At 40.8% G+C, this 24,867-nt stretch overlaps 1 protein-coding gene across 1 annotated transcript in view; it reads right to left on the bottom strand.

Moving 5' to 3' along the window:
• Nucleotides 1–290: 290 nt before the first annotated feature.
• The window catches only part of LOC110494661 (guanine nucleotide-binding protein G(I)/G(S)/G(T) subunit beta-1), a 25,361-nt gene continuing 784 nt past the window's right edge, over nucleotides 291–24,867 (bottom strand). The window contains exons 2-11 of the mRNA XM_021569926.2: nucleotides 11,397–11,505; nucleotides 11,158–11,196; nucleotides 10,756–10,862; nucleotides 8,699–8,762; nucleotides 8,337–8,499; nucleotides 8,128–8,194; nucleotides 7,807–8,008; nucleotides 7,273–7,489; nucleotides 2,113–2,228; nucleotides 291–1,983 (exon numbers count right to left, since the gene is read on the bottom strand). Coding sequence (XP_021425601.1) covers nucleotides 2,122–2,228; nucleotides 7,273–7,489; nucleotides 7,807–8,008; nucleotides 8,128–8,194; nucleotides 8,337–8,499; nucleotides 8,699–8,762; nucleotides 10,756–10,862; nucleotides 11,158–11,196; nucleotides 11,397–11,453 — 1,023 coding nt within the window. The 5' untranslated portion in view covers nucleotides 11,454–11,505 and the 3' untranslated portion in view covers nucleotides 291–1,983; nucleotides 2,113–2,121. The remainder of the gene's footprint in view (nucleotides 1,984–2,112; nucleotides 2,229–7,272; nucleotides 7,490–7,806; nucleotides 8,009–8,127; nucleotides 8,195–8,336; nucleotides 8,500–8,698; nucleotides 8,763–10,755; nucleotides 10,863–11,157; nucleotides 11,197–11,396; nucleotides 11,506–24,867) is intronic.

The raw sequence follows: 24,867 nt of genomic DNA, 5'->3' as shown, positions 1-24,867 counted from the left end.
TGCGCAAGCCACAACCCCAATATATGTTTATAATGGGCTTAAACGGCTGGGGTCGCGTAACATGAATGCAAAACAAACACAGGAGTCAACTATTCATTAAAACCCCTATCTGCCAAGACAAAAACAACCAACCATTAGGGTCACGTACAAACATTTTAAGTAACCTATTGCGCTTTTACTTTGCATTGTTGGAATGTGGTTTGGTGAGGGTTCCTTTCATTATTTGCACTAACAGGCAATACAGTTAATCTACATATAAACTAGAAAACATTTGACAAGTGGCATGAGAATAGGTTAAGAACAAGACATCTCAAACGGCTTTTTATTACATTTTCAATAACAGTACATTTTAGTACAGTATCTTGATCCAGCTCACTGTGGAACACACTTTTTTTCACTATTTGGACTTTTGACCAATCAGATCAACAGGTGTCAATAATTGGGCTGCCTGTGTAAACGCAGGACAAAATATTGAAATAAAATACAAAAAATGTGAAAAGGGTGCAGAGCTCCATCTTTATCAATGGAAGGAGAAACGGAAACCCATCTCAATTGAATTGCAATTCATTTTTACTTGTGGCCACACACAAATAGATCACATGTATTGTACATCACAGAAAAAGTGAAAAATGTCAACTATTAAAGAAAGTGCTTCTGTACAGTGGAGAATTGTTTTCTTCTGCCATTCAGATGCTATGACTTAAGACCAAGAAAAAAAAATACAAAATTAGTAAGGGCATAAATCAGAGAACATGTTTTTGTTCCATTGGGTGTGAACATTTAAAGGAGGTTAATCAAAAGGTTCACTATGAATTATTTTAAAAAAAATTGGCATCATTAGAACTGGTATGATATTTCACATGGAGTCTGCAGTCAATAGGAAATCCATTCTTCACTTTCAATTACTCTGGTGCATAGCTTTGCCAGTGTAAGTACATATGCAGTGTTTAGCCAAAATAAAATAGTTAACCGGTTACAACTTACGAACAAGACAGATGACTTGGATCTTTGCATCGTGGAAAGCAATTCTACAGCATGCATGCTTAAATTAACCCATGGCAGACAAAACAAAATGTAAAATTTCAGATAATTATTTTCAGACATTGATTTGTACATTTCATTCACAGAATAGCAACTGCTGTTTCAAGCACAGGAAAGGTGTCTGTTAGTCAGGTGGTCTTTCACTAAGTGGACACTTACAAAAATCCCCATCCATTAAACTAAATCCAGCCCCAACAAATCACAAAACCCACCCTAAACCCCTATTCCACCCAATTAAGACAGAGTTAAGGGGTTAACTGAAATTAAGTTACTCATGAACTACTTCTGTATTGAAATTAGCATTCATCACAATTTATAGCATGTGCTTAGTTAACACAGTATTAGTTCAAGCACATTTTATTTTTGTACAAAAAAAAAAAAAAAGCCGTGATGAAACAAAAATAGCTGGCAAATAAATACATCATTGATGTTTTCTGAACGCGGCTCCTGTAATCTGGTCAATATTTTGCTTTCATGCTTTCTGCATGTTTTATTTTGTCTCAGCTTTCTTACATGATTAAATTGGATTAATATGACAAGCTTTATTTGAAAAGAACCTGACAAACGAAAGCAACTGAATAAAACAAACCATCAGAGAATAGAATTCTTTAAAAAAAGAAAGTTTAAATAATTTGTACAATTACGCTCAAACATTTGCTTTCAAGACATACATTTGCATGGGATGATAGTGTTTTGTCATTCAAGGTAACATAAAAGGGTCCAAGAAGGAATGCACAAGTTTTTGATTTGATACCACAGGAACTCTTCTTTTTAACTAGTTGACAAACAATTGTGCTCTTCTTGTGTAGGAAAGGCATTGGTTTCCCTTAGTTTGTGGTGTCCAAGTCAGTTTAAAACGGTGTTGAAGAAGATGCTATGAAATTTAACATTCTCAAGTTGTTGTAATGGTCTTCCAGTCAACTTTGGAGTTCAAAATGACATCTGAAGAAGAAAAAGTAAGAATGAGTCAGGGTTAACTTATACTGAACAATGAACACACTGTATACAGCGGTTGTTCCATAAGTAGCTAAAAAGGCGTAGCTTTACAGCAATACAAAAAGGGCAAAGCACCTTCAGGTTTCAATTCCAGATCTTGAGAAAACTGTCCCAGGATCCTGTTGCAACTGCCATGCCATCGTCGGTGACTCCCAGGCAGCTAACACGGTTGTCATGTCCAGCCAACACACCTAAAACAGAACCACAATATTAGTCTCAGGACGGTGCTGGGAATGATGGATTTAATTTAGCTGACATTATAAATAAGTTAAAATGAGCTTGAAACATTTGTTGGGAGTTATTTTGAATTTCACATTTCCAGGACAGGTTGCATTTGACTAATACGTGTACAATATAAAACTTAGAAACATGCTTGGTGTGCAATAGTGTTGTCACGATACTAGAATTTTGAATTTAATACCGATAGCTTCCAGGTTTCGTATCACGATACTCAATACCAAGACAAAAAAAAAAAGGCACATTAGCCAAAGTCACAGGATGGCACTTGATGCAGACAAACACAGCTACTGCTCTGTTCAATTGTTGGACATATTTAACTAGGCAAGTCAGTTAAGAACATATTCTTATTTACAAAGACAGCCTATTCCTCCCGTTGGGGAATTGAACCCCGGTCTCCCACGTGACAAGCAGGGACACACCACTATACTAAAGAGAAAGTGTCTTGAGATCAATAATCAATTAGACATTTTGTTTGTCAACATTTTTTGAGGGACAGCCATGTATGCATTAATGAATGTATATATTATACAATCAATTTGACTTTGTTTTTACCAGTAACTACATAACGGTAGTCATTTATTTGAATGGTAAATCTCTATTGATAAACTTGGTAAATCAAGATGTAGCCTAGACATATTCACAATACAGGTGAATGCATTTTCAATAGGAGTGTGTATGTGCATTGAGTTATTAGCATTTTGCATGTAAGGGGCAGTATTTTAGTTTTTGGCTAAAAAAACGTACCCATTTGAAACTGCCTATTTCTCAGCCCCAGAAACTAGAATATGCATATACAGTGGGGCAAAAAATTATTTAGTCAGCCACCAATTGTGCAAGTTCCCACTTAAAAAGATGAGAGGCCTGTAATTTTCATCATAGGTACACTTCAACTATAACAGACAAAATGAGAAAAAAACAATCCAGAAAATCACATTGTAGGAGTTTTAATGAATTTATTTGCAAATTATGGTGGAAAATAAGTATTTGGTCACCTACAAACAATCAAGATTTCTGGCTCTCACAGACCTGTAACTTCTTCTTTAAGAGGCTCCTCTGTCCTCCACTCGTTACCTGTATTAATGGCACCTGTTTGAACTTGTCATCAGTATAAAAGACACCTGTCCACAACCTCAAACAAACAGTCACACTCCAAACTCCACTAAGGCCAAGACCAAAGAGCTGTCAAAGGACACCAGAAACAAAATTGTAGACCTGCACCCGGCTGGGAAGACGGAATCTGCAATAGGTAAGCAGCTTGGTTCGAAGAAATCTCGATCTGGGGCTCCACGCAAGATCTCACCCCGTGGGGTCAAAATGATCACAAGAACGGTGAGCAAAAATCCCAGAACCACACGGGGGGACCTAGTGAATGACCCGCAGAGAGCTGGGACCAAAGTAACAAAGCCTACCATCAGTAACACACTAGGCCGCCAGGGACTCAAATCCTGGCCCGTCTGAAGTTTGCTAGAGAGCATTTGGATGATCCAGAAGAAGATTGGGAGAATGTCATATGGTCAGATGAAACCAAAATATAACTTTTTGGTAAAAACTCAACTCGTCGTGTTTGGAGGACAAAGAGTGCTGAGTTGCATCCAAAGAACACCATACCTACTGTGAAGCATGGGGGTGGAAACATCATGCTTTGGGGCTGTTTTTCTGCAAAGGGACCAGGATGACTGATCCGTGTAAAGGAAAGAATGAATGGGGCCATGTATCGTGAGATTTTGAGTGAAAACCTCCTTCCATCAGCAAGGACATTGAAGATGAAACGTGGCTGGGTCTTTCAGCATGACAGTGATCCCAAACACACCGCCCGGGCAACGAAGGAGTGGCTTCGTAAGAAGCATTTCAAGGTCCTGGAGTGGCCTAGCCAGTCTCCAGATCTCAACCCCATAGAAAATCTTTGGAGGGAGTTGAAAGTGTTGCCCAGCAACAGCCCCAAAACATCACTGCTCTAGAGGAGATCTGCATGGAGGAATGGGCCAAAATACCAGCAACAGTGTGTGAAAACCTTGTGAAGACTTACAGAAAACGTTTGACCTCTGTCATTGCCAACAAAGGGTATATAACAAAGTATTGAGAGAAACTTTTGTTATTGACCAAATACTTATTTTCCACCATAATTTGCAAATAAATTCATAAAAATCCTACAATGTGATTTTCTGGATTTTTCCCCCTCATTTTGTCTGTCATAGTTGAAGTGTACCTATGATGAAAATGACAGGCCTCATCTTTTTAAGTGGGAGAACTTGCACAATTGGTGGCTGACTAAATACTTTTTTGCCCCACTGTAATTGTCAGATTAGGATAGGAAATCCTTTAAAGTTTCCAAAACTGTAAAAATATTGTCTGTGAGTAATCAGGAAGTGCCTCTTATTTTGAAACCTCTGTTCCTATGCATGCCTATCCTCCATTTAAATTTTTGTATTTTATTTTTTTTAACCTTTATTTAACTAGGCAAGTCAGTTAAAAACAAATTCGAACAGTGGGTTAACTGCCTGTTCAGGGGCAGAACGACAGATGTTTGAACTTGCAACCTTCCGGTTACTAGTCCAACACTAACCACTAGGCTACCCTGCAAGTGATATCAACCAGATTCCTTTTTCTATGGCTTCCCTAACATGTCAGTCTTTAGACATAGTTTCAGGATTTTATGAGCGTGAAAGATCACATTGCGTAAGTGGATAGGTGGGGGCTCTCAGAGTGAGTTTTGCACTACAGAGTAAAGCGGCCATTGTTTCTCCCGGTGTTATTGAAAAACCTACACACCCGGTTAATATATTATCAAATATATATTTTAAAAACAACCTGAGGATTGATTATAAAAAACGTTTGACATGTTTCTGTGGACATTATGAATATTATTTGGAATTTGTCTGCGTTGTCGTGACCGCTCTTTCATGTGGATTTCTGAACATAACGCGACAAACAGAGGTATTTTGGGTATAAAAATAATCTTTATGGAACAAAAGTACAATTTGTTGTGTAACTAGGAGTCTCGTGAGTGAAAACATCCAAAGATCAAAGGTAAACGATTAATTTGATTGCTTTTCTGATTTGTGACCTAGCTATTAATGCTTAGTGTACATAATGTTTTGCTATGGTATCGATAAACTTAAACGCTTGGATTGCTTTCACTGTAGAGCATCATTTCAAAATCTGAGACGATTAACAAAAGGCTAACCTGTGTTTTGCAATATTGCACTTGTGATTTCATGAATATGAATATTTTTTTGTAATATTATTTGGACTGTGGCGCTATGCTATTCAGCGGTTGCTGACGAAAATGATCCCGCTAACGGGATGGGTGTGCCAAGAAGTTAAGCTTGTTTTGGCTGATTTCAGGGAGTGACAATCTGATTTCCTTCCATTTGAGACTTAGTGCCTTCAGAAAATATTCACACTCCTTGACTTTTTCCAAATGTTGGGTTACAACCTAAATTTAAAATGCACTACATTGAGATTGTCACTGGCCTACACCTCATAATGTCAAAGTAGAAATTTCTACAAGTATAATTCCACAACTTTCTACATGCCCAGACTCCCAGTGCAGCATGAGTGGGGAGCTAACATGATGCAGCCCAGACTCCCAGTGCAGCATGAGTGGGGAGCTAACATGATGCAGCCCAGACTCCCAGTGCAGCATGAGTGGGGAGCTGACATGATGCAGCCCAGACTCCCAGTGCAGCATGAGTGGGGAGCTGACATGATGCAGCCCAGACTCCCAGTGCAGCATGAGTGGGGAGCTAACATGATGCAGCCCAGACTCCCAGTGCAGCATGAGTGGGGAGCTGACATGATGCAGCCCAGACTCCCAGTGCAGCATGAATGGGGAGCTGACATGATGCAGCCCAGACTCCCAGTGCAGCATGAATGGGGAGCTGACATGATGCAGCCCAGACTCCCAGACAGTGGAATGGTTCCTCAGGACAGGTTAGCTAGCATTGAGTAAAGCTAGGCATACGTTAGACAACAAAAATATTGACATCGTGGGACAACTAATTATGCAAATGGTCTGGATAATCTTTTCATCCTGTAGTCTGCTCACATTGAGATTTATCTTGACCCCGCCCGGTCCTGTGAATTCTATATATGTTGTGGCACCGTGGCCAAGAATGAGCCGAGCAACGGAGGACGAGTTGCACAAGTCCGAATTCTGGCATGTCAGAAAAATCAAACCGGGACAGAAGATGCAGCTCAGGAGAGTGCAAGACTCATAAATCGCACTTCTTTCACCCGCTCACATTATGTGACCTACAACATCTTGAGCGGAGCATACAAATGACCTGCGATCCCAGAAATATGGCATAGATCCGAAATCGTTACAAAATCGCAGTTTAAGCTTCCCGAGTGATGCAGTGGTAGTGCATAGCAGTGCTAGCTGTGCCCACTAGAGATTCTGGGTTCGAGTCCAGGCTCTGTCGCAGCCGACCGCGACCGGGAGACCCATGGGGCGGCACACAATTGGCCCAGTGTCGTCCAGGTTCGGGGAGGGTTAGGCCGGCAGGGATGTCCTTGTCCCATCGTGCACTAGCGACTCCTGTGGCGGACCAGACTTAGTGCACGCTGACATAGTCGCCAAGAGTACAGTGTTTCCTCCGACACATTGGCTTCTGGGTTAAGTGGGCATTGTGTCAAGAAGCAGTGTGGCTTGGTTGGGTTGTGTTTCGGGGGATGCACAGCTCTCAACCGTCGCCTCTCCCAAATCCGTACGGGAGTTGCAGTGATGAGACAAGACTAACTACCAATTGGATACAACAAAATTGGGGAGAATTGTTTTTATTGCGGTTTAAAATTGTGTAATGTATGGTCAGGACCAGGCAAGAGGCTCATTGGCTGATAGACAGACTTGATCCTGTCATGCAGTACGCGACATTAAGAACCAAAAATATAAAAACTTATACCGAACCGTTTTCATGTTGTAGTATTGAAAAAGTACCAAAGTTTTATTATAGCGTGTGACGAGACATCTCTGGGGTGTTATCAGTGACTCACCAGCACGGTCAGCCTTCAGTGTGTCCCACACGTTGCAGTTGAAGTCGTCATATCCAGCTAGGAGGAGACGGCCACTCTTGGAGAAAGCAACAGAGGTGATGCCACAAATGATGTTGTCATGCGAGTAGCACATCAGCTCCTGGTCGGCACGAAGATCGAAGAGTCTGCAGGTGGCGTCGTCAGAGCCCGTACAAAAGGCATTGCCATTGGGGAAGAACTGCAAAGCACAGATCATACAGTAATTACTTACTGAGCAAATAACTGACTATATTTTAATTAAAATGTGTATCTCAAAAACATATATTTTTTTTCAATCAGAACTGAAATGTATAAATTGAGATTATATTTCATGATTTGAGGACCACATTGGAAATAAGTGTTTTTACAGTTTGATGGGTCATCCTTTGGGTTTCTTGTACTTTTAAATACTGTTCTTAAAATGTACAAATTGTTTAACCTAAAATAAAGATTCCTCAATGTAAAATGCCCTAATAGGCAATACGCATGCATAGATATCTTTAAATATGCCCTTACACATATGGCATTGATGTCAGACTCATGCCCAGTGAAGGTCTGTCTGCACATGCCCTCTCTGACATCCCAGAGTTTAGCCGAGGCATCACAAGCACCTGAGACAAATAGCCTAGTGTCAGGGGCCAATGAGAGGCTCATGACATCACCACTGTGACCAGCAAATGTGGTTGTCTGCTGGCCAGTCTCAATATCCCAAAGGGCACTGTAAAAACAACATCTGGTTAAAACAAGAGGCATGAGTTTCTATACAAATTCACAATGTTGTATTGGAAATAGACTGAGCAGCATCCTTACAGGACACTGAGTAATTCCTTTACTTACCAGGTGGTGTCTCCAGAGCTTGTAATAATCTGGTTGTCATCAACGAAGCGACAGCAGGACAGATAACCTGGAAATTAGAGTTCATTTGTGCATTACTAAAAAAGAAAATGAAACCCAGAAATGTTCCCATAGTGCGTTTTAAGTAGCAGAAAATGAGAGAAGGATTTCATAACAAATAACATGCCAAACAGAAAATGTAGTCTCTCTACCCGTGTGTCCAGCGAGCTCCCGGCTCACACGTACATTCCCCTCACGTGTCTTCAGGTTGTAAATAGAGCAGATGTTGTCCAGACCTCCACATGCCACGTAGTTTCCTGAAGGTGCATATGAGCAGGTCATGACCCAGGAAGAACGCAGAGGAATGGCATGGACCTGCAAGGAGGTGGTGGATAAAAAAAACATGAAACCTTTGCACACCTGAAGTAATGAGCTCTTATTACAGGTGTGTAGGTGAATAAAACAACTAAAGTAGAATGTCTGAAGGGACAAAATGCAATGCCTATAATTGCAATGGAAATGTTGTAGTCGTCCTCTAAACAGAGCTACGGAAGTTGAGCTACTGAAGTCTGACCTTGTTAGTGGTATAGCTGTCCCAAATGATGAGTTTGCCATCTTGGGAAGCACTGACCAAGAGCCTGTGAGAAAGAGCAGAAACATAAGGTCATGGAATTACAGTTCCTTTTAAGAAGTTGTAGGCAATTATTTAAAATCAAACTATAACTTGCTAAAATTCTATATGGAATAGAAAAGCAAACTAAAAGTAATTTATTAAGACTGCTTTGAATTGTAACTTGGGGCCAAATCTAAGCAATGACAATCATAGCAACAACGCATGCTTAGTCATAATAACACCTACTTACATTTCCTACTATATCATGTGGAATAATACACTGCTCAAAAAAATAAAGGGAACACTTAAACACAATGTAACTCCAAGTCAATCACACTTCTGTGAAATCATACTGTCCCCTTAGGAAGCAACACTGATTGACAATACATTTCACATGCTGTTGTGCAAATGGAGTAGACAACAGGTGGAAATTATAGGCATTTAACAAGACACCCCCAATAAAGGAGTGGTTCTGCAGGTGGGGACCACAGACCACTTCAGTCCCTATGCTTCCTGGCTGATGTTTTGGTCACGTTTGAATGCTGGCGGTGCTTTCACTCTAGTGGTAGCATGAGACGGAGTCTACAACCCACACAACTGGCTCAGGTAGTGCAGCTCATCCACGATGGCACATCAATGTTAGATGTGGCAAGAAGGTTTGCTGTGTCTGTCAGCATAGTGTCCAGAGCATGGAGGCGCTACCAGGAGACAGGCCAGTACATCAGGAGACGTGGAGGAGGCCGTAGAAGGGCAACAACCCAGCAGCAGGACCGCAAGGAGGAGCACTGCCAGAGCCCTGCAAAATGACCTTCAGCAGGCCACAAATGTGCATGCGTCTGCTCAAACGGTCAGAAACAGACTCCATGAGGGTGGTATGAGGGTCCGACGTCCACAGGTGGGAGTTGTGCTTACAGCCCAACACCGTGCAGGACGTTTGGCATTTGCCAGAGAACACCAAGATTGGCAAATTCGCCACTGGCGCCCTGTGCTCTTCACAGATGAAAGCAGGTTCACACTGAGCACGTGACAGACGTGACAGTCTGGAGACGCCATGGAGAACATTCTGCTGCCTGCAACATCCTCCAGCATGACCGGTTTGGCGGTGGGTCAGTCATGGTGTGGGGTGGCATTTGTTTGGGGGGCCGCACAGCCCTCCATGTGCTCGCCAGAGGTAGCCGGACTGCCATTAGGTACCGAGATGAGATCCTCAGACCCCTTGTGAGATCATATGCTGGTGTGGTTGGCCCTTGGTTCCTCCTACTGCAAGACAATGCTAGACCTCATGTGGCTGGAGTGTGTCAGCAGTTCCTGCAAGAGGAAGGCATTGATGCTATGGACTGGCCCGCCCGTTCCCCAGACCTGAATCCAATTGAGCACATCTGGGACATCATGTCTCGCTCCAGCCACCAACGCCACGTTGCACCACAGACTGTCCAGGAGTTGGTGGATGCTTTTGTCCAGGTCTGGGAGGAGATCCCTCAGGAGACCATCCGCCACCTCATCAGGAGCATGCCCAGGCGTTGTAGGGAGGTCATACAGGCACGTGGAGGCTACACACTACTGAGCCTCATTTTGACTTGTTTTAAGGACATTACATCAAAGTTGGATCAGCCTGTAGTGTGGTTTTCCACTTTAGAGTGTGACTCCAAATCCAGACCACCATGGGTTGATAAATTTGATTTCCATTGATCATTTTTGTGTGATTTTGTTGTCAGCACATTCAACTATGTAAAGAAAAAAGTATTTCATAAGAATATTTCATTCATTCAGATCTAGGATGTGTTAATTTAGTGTTCTCTTTATTTTTTTGAGCAGTGCATAATATCCAATTCATGCCAAGGGTTATACAATTATATACCATGCCAACTTTTATATTTGACAACTGGAATCATTCAACTATTTGTCATTGCAAAAACTCCAAAATGCAAGCAAGCTGTTTTTTTTGTAGTACAGAACAACAAATGGAAATTACCTTCCTAGCTTGTGAAAGACACTATAAAAATTACACTTGGGTTTACCTGGAATCAGTGCCCCAATGCATGGCATAGATCTTAGCCAAATGCCCCCTCAGTGTTCTTCTTGTGCGCATCTGAATACGGCCAACAGGATCAATATTGGCTGTGATCTGCAAAACACACAAACACAGTTACATAAAGCCATCAATAGCAGATTGCATTGAATGTTTTGCATATCCCTAGTTAAAGATGTACTATGCAGAAATCACTCCACAATTTTATGGTTGTTAAAATTGTAAGTTTGCCTAATTTCAGTTTGACAAAACAAGCAAGCAAGCATCATTGCACCATATAAACCATTGTTAAATATATTTTCCATAACCAAAAATATTGTATTTTTCTCTGTTTGAAGCTGCAGTACAAAACCGAAAGTACAAGACGCAAAAACCAAAACTAAACTTTTACCTGTGATAGCGTGGCATCTGCACATGCTTTCCTGGCATCCTGCAAAAGTAAGACAATTAAACCATCACACAAATTTAACAACCAAACACTGTCAGAAGATTATGTAGCTTTGTTATGACACTGTTGAGACTTGATTATGAGCGCAGAGACAATTCAATTATTTCTGAAATATGCCATTTCTGTATGTTTTAAACAATTGCTCCTGCCCATTGACGGTAGATGGAGGGATAAACACTCACTCTGATCTGGTTTTTGAGCTGCTCAGCCTCCTGGCGTAACTGGTCCAGTTCACTCATTTTGCCCTGCTAGTAGGTCTGTCTCGCTCCAGCTGCTGGGACAGTTGTTAATCTGAAAGAGGAAGAAAGAAGAGTCTCAGTAATCATGTTTCCAGCAAACCTTTTTATGCGAATAAAGTACATCGGCAAAAAAATTAATTCACGACAGGCCTGGTGAAAACAGCAAATGTTGGTAAACATTGTAGACAAATGTTACGCTAGTCAAGGTGGGATCCTTAATTGTCGATAAAATTAATTATGAGAGAAATGGCGATGAAATGCCTTTATGCACAAATATTGATATAATAACCATCAAATCGAAGTAAACTTGGGAGTCACGCCCCACTACCGTATGGTCCCCCCACTACGACTCAGGAAAGAATGCCGTTTTATTAGGCTACAGATGAAATAAATTATGAAATTCACAGGGTGTTGAAAGTGCAATCGGGGTATGATGTTCCTGTCCAATAAATATTGAGGGTCTTATTCTGGAGACATCAATGCGTGGCTACCTTTTGAAAAATGTATCTATTTTGTCCATAATGTCATCATGTAGGCTATCCTACCCACACTGTACCTGCCAGCTGTTGACTAAAGTGCATGTGCCAAGACCAGAGTGGGCACATTCTCAATATAACGCAATTTAAATTTTTCCCAAAACCATCAGTAGAGTTGAAAATGCGATGGAATGTCACCAGATCGCTTGTCACTCATACACATTATGTAACCAACTGATCATGTTTTCCCCTCGTTGAGCTGTGAAAGCATTGAAATGGCATCATTTAGACAAACAAAGCTAGATGATGTTCTGTCACAAAAGGCTGTTTGTTCCAGAAAACAAAACATACGATACATAAAATCACCTGTCATTCGTGGATAGGCCTAACACCTCGATCAGAACGACAGCGCCATTACATCAATACAGCGTAATCAATTCTGCAGTCAAACTTCTCTCATTATGTACAGTGCATTCGGGAAGTATTTAGACTTTTTCCACATAACAGGCTTATTCTATAATGGATTGAATAAAACTCAATCTACTCACACACACACACACACACACACACAATACCCTACCCATAATGACAAAGCGAAAACAGGTTTTGAAATGTTTACAAATGTATTAAAAATAAAAACCGGGGGAAGAAAAAAAGTATTCAGACCCTTTGCTATGAGAATTGAAATTGAGCTCTAACGCAGCCTGTTCCCATTCATCATTCTTGAGACGTTTCTAAAACTAGATTGGAGTCCACCTGTGATAATTTCAATTTATTGGACATGATTGGGAAAGACACAGGACAAAAACCAAGCCTCGAGGTCGAAGGAATTGTCCGTAGGGCTCCAAGGCAGGATTGTGTCAAGGCACAGACCTGGGGAAGGGTACCGAAAATATTTGCAGCATTGAAGGTCCTCAAGAACACAGTGGCTTCCATCATTCTTAAATGAATGAAGTTTGGAACCACCAAGACTCTTCCTGAAGCTGGCTGCCCAGCCAAACGGGGGAGAAGGGCCTTGGTCAAGGAGGTGACCAAGAAACGATGGTCACTCAGACAAAGCTCCTCTGTGGAGATGGGAGAACCTTCCAGAAGGACAACCATCTCTGCAGCACTCCACCAATCAGGCCTTTATGGTAGAGTGGCCAGACGGAAGCCACTCCTACATAAAATGCACGACAGCCCGCTTGGAGTTTGCCAAAAGGAACTTAAGGACTCTGACCATAAGAAACAAGATTCCCTGGTCTGATGAAACCAAGATTGAACTCTTTGGCCTGAATGCTAAGTGTCACGTCTGGAGGAAATCAGGCACCGCTCATCACCTGGCCAATGCCATCCCTACGGTGAAACATGGTGGCGGCAGCATCGTGCTGTGGGGATGTTTTTCAGCAGTAGGGACTGGGAGACTAGTCAGGATCGAGGGAAAGATGAACCGAGCAAAGTATAGAGAGATCCTTGATAAAAACCTGCTCCAGAGCGCTCAGAACCTCAGACTGGGGCGAAGGTTCACCTTCCAACAGCACAACGACCCTAAGCAGACAGCCAAGACAACGCAGGAATGGCTTCGGGACAAGTGTCTGAATGTCCTTGAGTGGCCCAGCCAGAGCCCGGACTTGAACCCGATCGAACATCTCTGGAGAGACCTGAAAATACCTGTGCAGCGACACTCCCCAAACAACCTGATGGAGCTTGAGAGGATCTGTAGAGAAGAATAGGAGAAACAACCCAAATACAGGTATGCCAAGTTTGTAGGCGGTAAAGACTCGAGACACAAAGTACTGAGTAAAGGGTCTGAATACTTATGTAAAATGTTACGTTTAAAAGAAATACATTTGTAAAAATGTAGAACCGGTTTCTGCTTTGTCATTATGGATAATTATGGGGAACAATTCATTTTAGAATAAGGCTGTAACGTAACAAAATGTGGAAAGAAATCAAGGGGTCTGATTACGTTCCGAATGCACTGTATGTAATCCAACATTTAAGTGGAAATTTGTGCAACAAAACATTCACCTTTTGCTTCTATTTGTCAAATTTACACATACAATTTGACACATGCGTTGGATAAATCCAATGTATGCACCACACAAAACACAACTGCAATGGTGCAAGGCAAATGCAGAATTCCATTGGAAATGAATGTACTTTAATATACCAACATACAATGATGCTGTCGGTCTGATTGAGGTGCAAGTCTTTGGTAAAGAAATAGGCTAATGACACATTTGCATAGATGGACATTGTCCTCTTCAAAGAACTCTCTCAACCAGAAAACTGATTTTCTGAACTAGTAACTACTTTCCTTCCACAGGGAAACGTTTTGCAGTCATTAAACGACAAATTGCATCGGAAGGGAAAGTAGGCTGTAACACCGTTGCTTTGGCTGGTGCAGGCCTACACTCTCATAGCCTACATAACAGTACTTCTGTTGGCTTGGCCAGTGCAGCAGGCCCATACACTCATATCCTACATTAGAGCGCCTCTCCTGCCCTCACACAACTCTGCTACTGACTCACAGTCCTATCTTCTCACCTCATTGTCATTGACATAATCCTGAGACACACTTAACTTCTTGGTGACAGGGGGGCAGTATTGAGTAGCTTGGATGAATAAGGTGCACAGAGTAAACTGCCTGCTACTCTGTCCCAGATTCTAATATATGCATATTATTAGTAGTATTGGATAGAAAACACTGAAGTTTCTGAAACTGTTTGAATGATGTCTGTGAGTATAACAGAACTCATATGGCAGCCGAAAACCTGAAGTGGGAAATCTGAGGTTTGTAGTTTCATTTAAGTGATTGCATAGATGGACATTGCCATCTTCAAAGAAGAGTTCCGACGAAGATCCAATATGCTGCGTCTATGGGGCCAGATTGCACTTCCCAAGGCTTCCAGCAGATGTCAAGTCTTTAGAAAGTTGTGAGGCTTCTATTGTGGAAGGGTGTCAAATAAACACGGTTTCAACAAGTGGACTAGGCTGAAGCCAATCAGTTGTTTACTGCGCGGTCACGCTGTTCCTTCTTTTTCCTCTGTAATGAATACGCTATTGTCCGGTTGGAATATTATTGAAGATTTATTATAAAAAAGACCCTAAGGAATGATTGTAAACATCGTTTGACATGTTTCTACAAACTGTAATGAACTCTTGACCTTCCAGACCATTCGTCTGGATTTTGAGCTCGCGCATTGTGCCTTTGGAACAGTGAACTAAACGCACAAACAAAACGGAGGTATTTGGACATAAATATGGACGTAATCGAACAAAACAAACATTTCTTGTGGAAGTGGGAGTCCTGGTAAGTGAAGATTTATAATGCTATTTATGACTTTTGACTCTCTGGGGCGGCAGGGTAGCCTAGTGGTTAGAGCGTTGGACTAGTAACCGGTAACCGGTAACCCCCGAGCTAACCCCCGAGCTGACAAGGTACAAATCTGTCATTCTGCCCCCACTGTTCCTAGGCCGTCATTGGAAATAAGAATTTGTTCTTGTTCTTGCCTAGTTAAATAAAAAGGTACAAATAAAAATAAAATAAAATAAAAATTCTGCTTTCACCGAAAAGCCTTTTTGAAATTGGACACGGTGGTTGGTTTAACGAGAAGTGTATCTTTAAAATTGTGTAAAATACTTTTTAATTTTAATTATGAGATTTGTTGTTTTGAATTTGGTGCCCTGCAATTTCACTGATGATCTGAAAATCAGTTATCCTGCTGACCCCAATCCACTGGTTGATGCTCACTAGATCAGCCAACGGTGCTAAGTGATAATCTAAACCATTTATAGCGATACAGGCTTATCTGATCACACTCGTCTGGGCAACCTAAACACATAATTTACCCCAAACAGTAGCCTAAAGCACTGATCTTCCTATTAGTCAAATACAGAACATGGTCAGAGAAAACAGAGGTCATTTTCAAAACACTTAACATTTTAGTCATTTAGCAGAGCAATTGGGCTTAAATGCCTTGCTCAAGGGCAGATATTTTTTTTTACATAGTAGGCTCAGATTCTAACCAGAGACCTTTCAGTTACTCTTAACTGCTAGGATAACATTCTATTGTGAAAAACAGAGAGATTATCCACACACCAGCATTGTGAAAGGTACCAGTAATACAGGAAACAGCCTTGACCTCACATTCGCAGAAGACTGGATTAGCACATTTGGATATGAATGAAACATAAGGACTATAAACAAAACCTTTGGTTTTAGCCCCAGTTCTTCCTCCTAGCTAACCCCATCACCTTCATGTATTTCACTCTGTACGGTCAAAGTGTTTGAGTGCTAGACTGAGGATCTTCTCTAAACTGAGCAAATCACACTCAAGGTCCTCTGATAAAAATATCACTGTTAATTCCATGACTACTTGCCATCCACATCCGTCCTTAAGATCAGAGGGGAGGGGGGGGGGGGGGTGAGTAACAAAATCAGGAGGGAGACACTAGGACTCGACTTCCACATAACACACTATTACTGTGGCATCCGAATGTGGGACATAGAATGACATTAATCATGGAGAGGATATGTAATTAAAAACTACATTCTGCACTGGCATTTGTTCAAACACCTAATTCATTGAGTTCGATGTTGAGTCTTGGTTGTAAGTTACTTGGAGTCAATGCAGGCACAATTCAGAAGATGCTCAAACCTAAACATAGGACTCAGTCACAGTTCATCCCTACACTACCTCAGGGTAAGAAAACAAAGAACAAATTCTGCAATGTGGGTGAACTAGATGCTCTGAGTCTGTCCATAATCCCTTACTGTAAGAAGTTCTTCTGCCCCTCATTTCTCCAAGCGCCTGATCGGAATCAGCTGACAGCATGATAAACAGGGAGTGGTGACAAATAGCCTGGAGGTGTGGCTTACTGACTGCTGAGGTCTCGAGGGCAGCCGGAGTCTGCTGCTCAACATAAATGTTTTCATAATGTTTGTTTCCATGCAGCCATACAAATTCACCTTTCAGAGCATGATCTCAGTAGTGTTCAGGATTATTTTAGTTTTACGTTGATACATTTTCCATATTTCAGATGTTTCTATTGCCTTTTCCAACAAAAAATAAAAATGGAAGAAATGTTTAAGCACCATCCATCGTGTTTTTAAACTACGGCACACGATATGGTTTGGTTTTCCAAATTGCTGCCGTCTTGAAGCTAAAATTAGGATCATGTATACTCTACTAATGGCTAGAGCTGTTGCGGTGACTATCACCGCCACACCGGCAGTCATGAGTGACATTCTAAGTGACGATTGAGTCACGGTAATCTCCTCTCATGCACAAAAATGACACACCACAGAAGTGTGATTGACTTGGAGTTCCAGTGTGTTGTTTAAGTGTTCCCTTTATTTTTTTGAGCAGTGTATATTAGTACCAGTCAAAAGTTTGGACACACCTACTCATTCAAGGGTTTCTTTATTTTTTGTATTTTCTACATCGTAGAATAAGAGTTAAGACATCAAAACTATGAAATAACACATGGAATCATGTAGCAACCAAAAAGTGTTTAACACATCAATATATTTTCTATTTGAAATTCTTCAAAGTAGCAACCCTTTGCCTTGATGACAGCTTTGCACACTCTTGGCATTCTCTCAACCAGCTTCACCTGGAATGACTTTCCAACAGTATTGAAGGAGTTCCCACATATGCGGAGCACTTGTTGGCTGCTTTTCCTTCACTCTGTGGTCCAACTCATCCCAAACCATCTCAATTGGGTTGAGGTCAGGTGATTGTGGAGGCCAGGTCATCTGATGCAGCACTCCATCACCCTCCTTCTTGGTCAAATAGCCCTTACACAGCCCGGAGATGTGTTTTGGGTCATTGTCCAGTTGAAAAACAAATTACAGTCTCACTAAGTGCAATCCAGATGGGATGGCGTATCGCTGCAGAATGCTGTGGTAGCCATGCTGGTTAAATGTGCCTAGAACCCTAAATAAATCAGTGTCACAAGCAAAACACCCCCACACCAAACCTCCTCCTCACTTCATGGTGGGAACCACATGTGGAGAGCATCCATTCACCTACTCTGCGTCTCACAAAGACACACTGGTTGGAACCAAACATCTCAATTTGGACTCATCAGACCAAAAGGACAGATTTCCACCAGTCTAATGTGCATTGGTCGTATTTCTTGGCCCAAGCAAGTCTCTTCTTATTATTGGTGTCTTTTAGTAGTGGTTTCTTTGCAGCAATTTGACCATGAAGGCCTGATTCACGCAATCTCCTCTGAACAGTTGATGTTGAGATTTATTTGGGCTGCAATTTCTGAGGCTGGTAACACTAATGAACATATATTTAAAGTTAGCAGCTTTTAAGCATTCTAGTACAGTTAAACAGCTGAAACAAAGTGTCATGTTATTTTGTTCAGTTAGGAACTGATTGTTTAATAACTTGTAAATTAGAAAAATTGATCACTCAACAGATATTCACAGAAATATTTTAGCTGCCCCACATTACAAAGGTGGTGAAGTTGTCAGTGTCCCTTCTTACTATCCAATCTTGACTGTATGGAGAAACTTAAAAATGCTTTGAAACAAATATTGGTTGAAACTAAAATGCAGTTAATCAATTTAGCTTTAACTGCTTGAAAAAAAATGACTGTCTCTAGGCGGTCATAGACTGCACAACTTAAACTTTTAAAATGTGCTCAACTTACTCGACCAGTAAAATGCGAGCAAATTTACAACACATCTTGTCTTTCATTTAAGAAATAAAAACAAAACTGATTTGTTTCAAATTAAATGAAAATCATCACCTATACCATCCATGAATAAACAGAAAAGCCATTGGTATTGGTCCATTCTTTTCCCAGTGACGAAATGGCTGTGTTAAAAATTGTAAATAGGCAGTCATATTGTAACAGTTGGGGGAGGTTTTTCTTCAAAGAGGCTTTGTCACAAGAGTTATTACTTTTTCATCTACAATGTGTGAAGCTGCACTGAAAAGGCACTCACTGTCCATACTAGTACAGGGAAGCACCAAGACACTTAATGTAACATATTTCATTATTCTTGCATTCCAAAGGATCATTAGGAATAGATCAACATTGGCTAATGTTGGCCGATGTAGTAACAGAAAATGACAATACAAAGAGTCTCTAACAGAGACACACTGACTAAAAAGTTATCTACATATGTCCCATTACCAGTAAAACAATCAAAACCTATTCACTTACTTGCTGTGCTGTTTTATTGTTAATTTGTTTAGTCATTTCATTCTCAACCATGATTTCAGCATACATGTCAAGCAGTGAAGTTTCAGCTGTCTGCCTGTCTGTGGCCTCTTCTGTCATGGGTCCTCTTCCCCGGTGCTTCACTGTCTGTGTCCGTTTCCATCTTGTCCAGCTGTGTTTAACATTTCACAAACCCTGTTTCGTGTCACCATTGAAGTAGCAGTCCTTGTACCTAGCATCAAGCATGGTGGTGACACAGTAAAGAGGCTCAGAGAGAATGCCACTGGATCACTTGTTCACAGCCTCTACTAGAGTACTTTCGCAAGTTTGAACCCCACGTCTGTGTCGGCAGTTTTGTTGAGCCGTCTTTTCAATACCATGAGAGGGCCTGCTGCAGACGCAGTTGATGAGCTTATTTCGCAGTTGTTTCAATGGAGCTAGGAGTGTGTTCATGTCAATGAGAGTCCACTGGTTTGTACTGATTGTTGCAGGTAACTCAGTCAGCTGCGTACACGCCAAGCACTCGTTTTAGTTCCAGCAGGCTCTCCATGTAAACAGTACTGTTCCATCTGGTGGAAACATATTGCTTAAGCCTTTTCATTTTCACTCCAAGCTGCTCCTGTACTGCTTGCAGGCGGATGGATGTATGCTAGCTGCGAGTGTTTAAAATGACCCACTATCTTCCTACCTGTTCCCACTGTGTCAGATATGCTGCGTTGGGCCAAAACACCTTAATTCACAGCCAGTTGCTGGCGACTCCACATTCTTCCAAAGCCTTTGTCATGTTACGTGCATTAACACATTGTTCTTGGGGATTTTCCAAGTTTCAAACATGTTCTCAAATGCCATTGAAATGGCTGTAGTGGTAAGGTTGCAAGTTCAAATCCCCGAGCTGACAAGGTACAAATCTGTCGTTCTGCCCCTGAACAGGCAGTTAACCCACTGTTCCTAGGCCGTCATTGAAAATAAGAATTTGTTCTTAACTGACCTGCCTAGTTAAAATAAAGGTTAAAAAAATAAATGTAAAAAAAATAAAAATGAGAACAAGCACATTCTTGAGCTTGTAATACGGCTTTCCTCAGTACGAAATCCTTGTTGACCCACTGTGCTGTATGACTCAGCATGCTCATGGGTCTGATATCGCTAGTCCAAATGTCAGTCATGAAGCTAATCTCAGTGACGCCCATTGTAAGTAGCTCACGGATGTCTGGTAGGGCAACATCTGAAAAATAGCACTTACTTGGTAGTGTGTACCGGGGCTCGAGGTGCTCGACCAGTCGGCAAAAGCCAACGTCATCCACGACAGAACGGTTGATTGTCACGGGCAATTAATTCCATTATCTTGGCATTAATGAATTTCGCCTTTGAGTTGTCTCGCTGAAATTCTATTTCAAATGACTGCTCGACTTGAACTTAACTTGTTGGAAGTGCGCGCTTAGTTTTTTTTCTGGTTTAGTTCTAAGTAGTCAGTGAACGTCTGGGGGTGATTTTCAAATCAGTAATTAGGTTTGTGGTTTTGAAAGATTTCACTTTCTCCCCTCTGGAAATAATAGCAGCACAAACTTTGCATATGACCTTTTTGTTATCTTCCTTGGAAACTTCAAAATAGATCCACACAGCAGACATTGTGGGCTAGGTTAGGAATGCTGTGTTGCACATGTAGCTCTGTATTTTTCGTGGCATCATTACATCTACCTATGTTACAGGTATGCACGTCAGCTTTGACATCGGATTTGCACATTGGCGTTATACATAGACCGGATGCTGGCATTTTTAGCTAATCTCATCTGATTCCGATATGCTTACCGATATATTGTCCCTAATGTGCACACACAAGCTTAAATTTTTTTTTTTTTAATTTAAAAAATGATTATGCCGTTATACAACACAGTCTACCGCATAATTATGCACAACATAATTTATTTTATTTTAAAACGGGTACATAATTGGTCTTGCATAAATTTAATAATTTAGAGTTGGCCTACAATTAGTGACTTTGTATATGGTTTCAAATAGCCTGGTAATAGGGCATTTTTATATTTTCATAATTAATAGGTTGACATTACCTTTAGGTACAGAATATTGAATATCTCGCCTCCGTGCATTTCCATCTCCTCCCTTCATACCTTTCTCGAGCACGCAGAGAGAGGTGCTATTAACAGTTTAATTAAATATGTTTCATTGTGAAAAAGTATTACTATCAATGATCCCAAACAGATTTCACTTGGTTTCCCAAATTAAGCACTGTGTAGCTTCAAGTACAGGGTTGGAGACCCCACGGTACACAGAGTTTGGGATAAATATCACCTGTGCTGCGGAGACCCTGCATGCTCCTCAAACAGAGGTTGATGTGTGGAATAAAATAACCAGAATAGCCTACCCAACATGAGTGAAAAACGAAGCAGCAGAAAGTGTCCTACATTCGCTATTCGAGTACATACAGATGACATCTTTTTTTCTCCTGACCCTGTTCCACACATTTGATAATGTGCAATTCTGGTAATATTAGTAAAGACAAGATTCAATTGAGAATAGTTTGATGGGTGAAAGTATGATCACTTGATGAGAGAACAGCATTTGCAGCCTGAGGCAAGGAACAGACCGCAAGCTTTTTTGCAACTTTCTCAAATCATCAATAGCCTATAGTTTCATCATGCAGCCCATACATCTTTTGATATTCAAGGCATCCTAAATGTTTATTATTCACAACTAAAGTTGTCAAGTTACTCTAAATCTAGCGTATAGAACCTGTTTAAAAATAATCACTTTTACACTCAAAATGCTCCTGAATGGGAAAAATATCCTTTCTATTTTATTCAGCTAAGTTCAATTATATTAGTCTTACTATAAAATAATGGCACAGGATTTAAGAATATCTTGTCTGCTAAATAAACAAGTCTATGCATGGCACACTGCCAGATAAGCTGTAGGCCAACACATGCTGTTCTTCTGAAATACATTTTCTTCACATCATGTTTGTTTAGACCTGACTAAAATAAATACATTGATTTATGATGGTGTAAATTCAACTGATTCATTAGACATGTAGATGTTTCAAAGGCGCGCAATAGTGGCTTGCTAAACGTGTTTATGTTAATTAACGGCAAATTACCATGAGACCGGCAGTCTTTTACACGACAACACCTGGCTGACAAAATGTCATGACCACCACAGCCCTACCAATGACCATACAAAAGAAGTATAGCGGAGAGCAATGAACAAATATGGCAAATTTAACAAATCAAGGAATTTGTGGTAAATGCATGGGGCCCCGCCATCTTCATACACCTCCGCTATTGCATAATAAAACACTAAAAGAGCACAAAATGTAGGCCTGCATTGTAGAAAGCTTGATGCTATTATATCAGTGCAACAAATGTCATATGGCTAAAGCTGGATCACAGAAAAGACCATAACCAGCACTATCACTGACCAAGCCTGTAATCCTAAAAGCTCAAATCCAGACAGTAAATATTTAATCCAATCTATGCCCACTAACAGGAAAACAGCTGGCAAAAGCTCACACCGGAGTCAGAAATCAGTTTTCCACTCTGAAAAAAGCATGTCTGATTAGTCTCTACGACAACATGCTTACAAGTAGCCTTAAAGACATTGGCGACTACTATTTTTTTTTTTTTACCTCCCGTTTATACATGCATAATCTATGAGCAGAATTACTGTTTTACCTCAATTAACCACAAAAACCCTAGTTTGAAAGCCACGGTTAAGCCACGGTTGAAAGCCAAGTAGACAAAAGTACAGGAGAATCTCTAATTCTCTCACTGCCACAAGATAGTAACCAATGTGGTCCTTTCATCAAAATGGACTAATGCTTAAACAAACATATCGGGCTGAGAGGGTGGATGGGGGTATAATTAATAGTTTGTCATACAACAATTCATGTAATTGTGTGTACCACAGTCAAAACAACACCCTGCAGTAAAATTCACACTGGCATTAGTCTCTACGACAACATACTTACAACAAGTAGCCTTACAGACATTGGGGACTACAACGTTGTTAACCCTTTCCGTAACTGCTAGACTTAACGCCTAGCTAACGTTAGCCACCTATTACTTTTTGAAAATTCGTAGCATATATTAACTGTAAGTTAGAACATATATGAAATGTGTGAGGGACATCCACAAATTATACATACCGTACGAAACATATATTAAATGAGTGTCTCTGATTTACGTACAGAATTATACAAAATGCTGAGACCAGGTTGGATATTAAGCTTGAAACACTCCTGTCCTGGTGTAATTTGACTGCAGCGGGAAACATTGTTGTGCTCAAATATAGTGGTACAAATAATTTGCTTGCAATCCATTAGCACTATTTGCATCCAATTTGAATGTCACCTGCAAATAAACTGATGAATCACTCTCCGTTGGTATTCAGATGAGGCTACAATATTTGTTTGAACAATTCAGGCTCATTGTAGATAACTTACAATGCTGCAAATGCAAGAACTCCCCCGCTCATCTCTTTCAGATGTCTGTCATTTACAGAGAAAAGCAAATTAGCTGGCTTGAAAGTTGATGTTAAAGAAGTTGGGGTAGCTACCACTACTACAGTTACACTGATCACATATGAAGCCTCAACCGATGGCATGCTAATTAGTGTCTTGCATCGATGGAAACATGAGACTGAGGCAGCAAACGCCATCTTGTTCGCTGCCGCTGTTTATAGGCCTAGCTACTAGGGTTGAAGAATCGAAGCTAACTAGACACGTATATTGATTTACTTTCATGCTATGTCACGTGTGAAAATAAATGTGCAATCCCAGTATTTAATACAACATGCGAAAAGACCGAGATGTTATATTTCAATTTCCATTATCAGAATGTATGCCTCAACGATTTCTAACCAAATAACCCTGCTCAATAGCAGTGACCTCAATACTAGCTACTAGACAACAGCCCAACTTCACTCTCCGACAACGGACGTCGGGGATTATCAGAAACAGGGTGCAGACAAACAGAAAAGACCCACCCAAAGGGAATATAACACACTGATCCAGCATTCCTATCGTTTCGCCCCCGTGCTAGACGTGTGCTAAATTACTCCAGCAACTAGCTAAGGAGTTAGCTGGCTAGTGTTGGCGAAGAAAATCCAATTAATTACCTACTTAACTAGAAGTAGCCATGTCGTTAAAGCCAGCAGTAGCCGTTTAATTTGATGTAAACCACAAGAGCCAAGTAAAGCAATTGTGCTACCGTTAAGGTGGAGAATATTTAAATGGTACAAATTGTTTATTTACCAGCTAGCAGTTAGCTAACGTTTGTGCTATTTAACATCAATCCAGCTAACTTTAGTTAGCAAACTAGCTAACGTTAGTGTTTAACAGACATCTAGTTAACTAGCTAACGTTAACTGAATTTATAACTATGGCTATCTAGGTGGTAGATTGGCAAAAGTGATCATACTTGACTACCAAAACGGCATATCTAACCATGCCTCAACTTATTTTAAACACATCCCATTATGAATAGTGCCCAAGATAAATTGCTAGCAATGGACAAGTCAGATAACTAACGTTAGCTAGTTACCGCTTGCATTTTAGGCCACAGTCGTCCATCTCCAGGATGTTAGCTACCCAGCTAACAAGTCCGCTTTTAATAAACAAGTTAAATATGGTTGTTTTGAAATGCAGTTTAAATTAAAGGGGTATTGAGGCACGGTTAATATTTTTGATGGAAAAAAATTAAGCTAGCTGGACAACATTGCTGGTAGCTAACTAGTTAACGCAGCGGTCTACCTCAGCT

This window comes from Oncorhynchus mykiss, chromosome 17 (assembly GCF_013265735.2).
Source record: "Oncorhynchus mykiss isolate Arlee chromosome 17, USDA_OmykA_1.1, whole genome shotgun sequence".
NCBI lineage: Eukaryota > Metazoa > Chordata > Actinopteri > Salmoniformes > Salmonidae > Oncorhynchus > Oncorhynchus mykiss.
The sequence above is the reverse complement of the archived record's forward strand: the minus strand, read 5'-3'. Positions and strand labels throughout refer to the sequence as shown.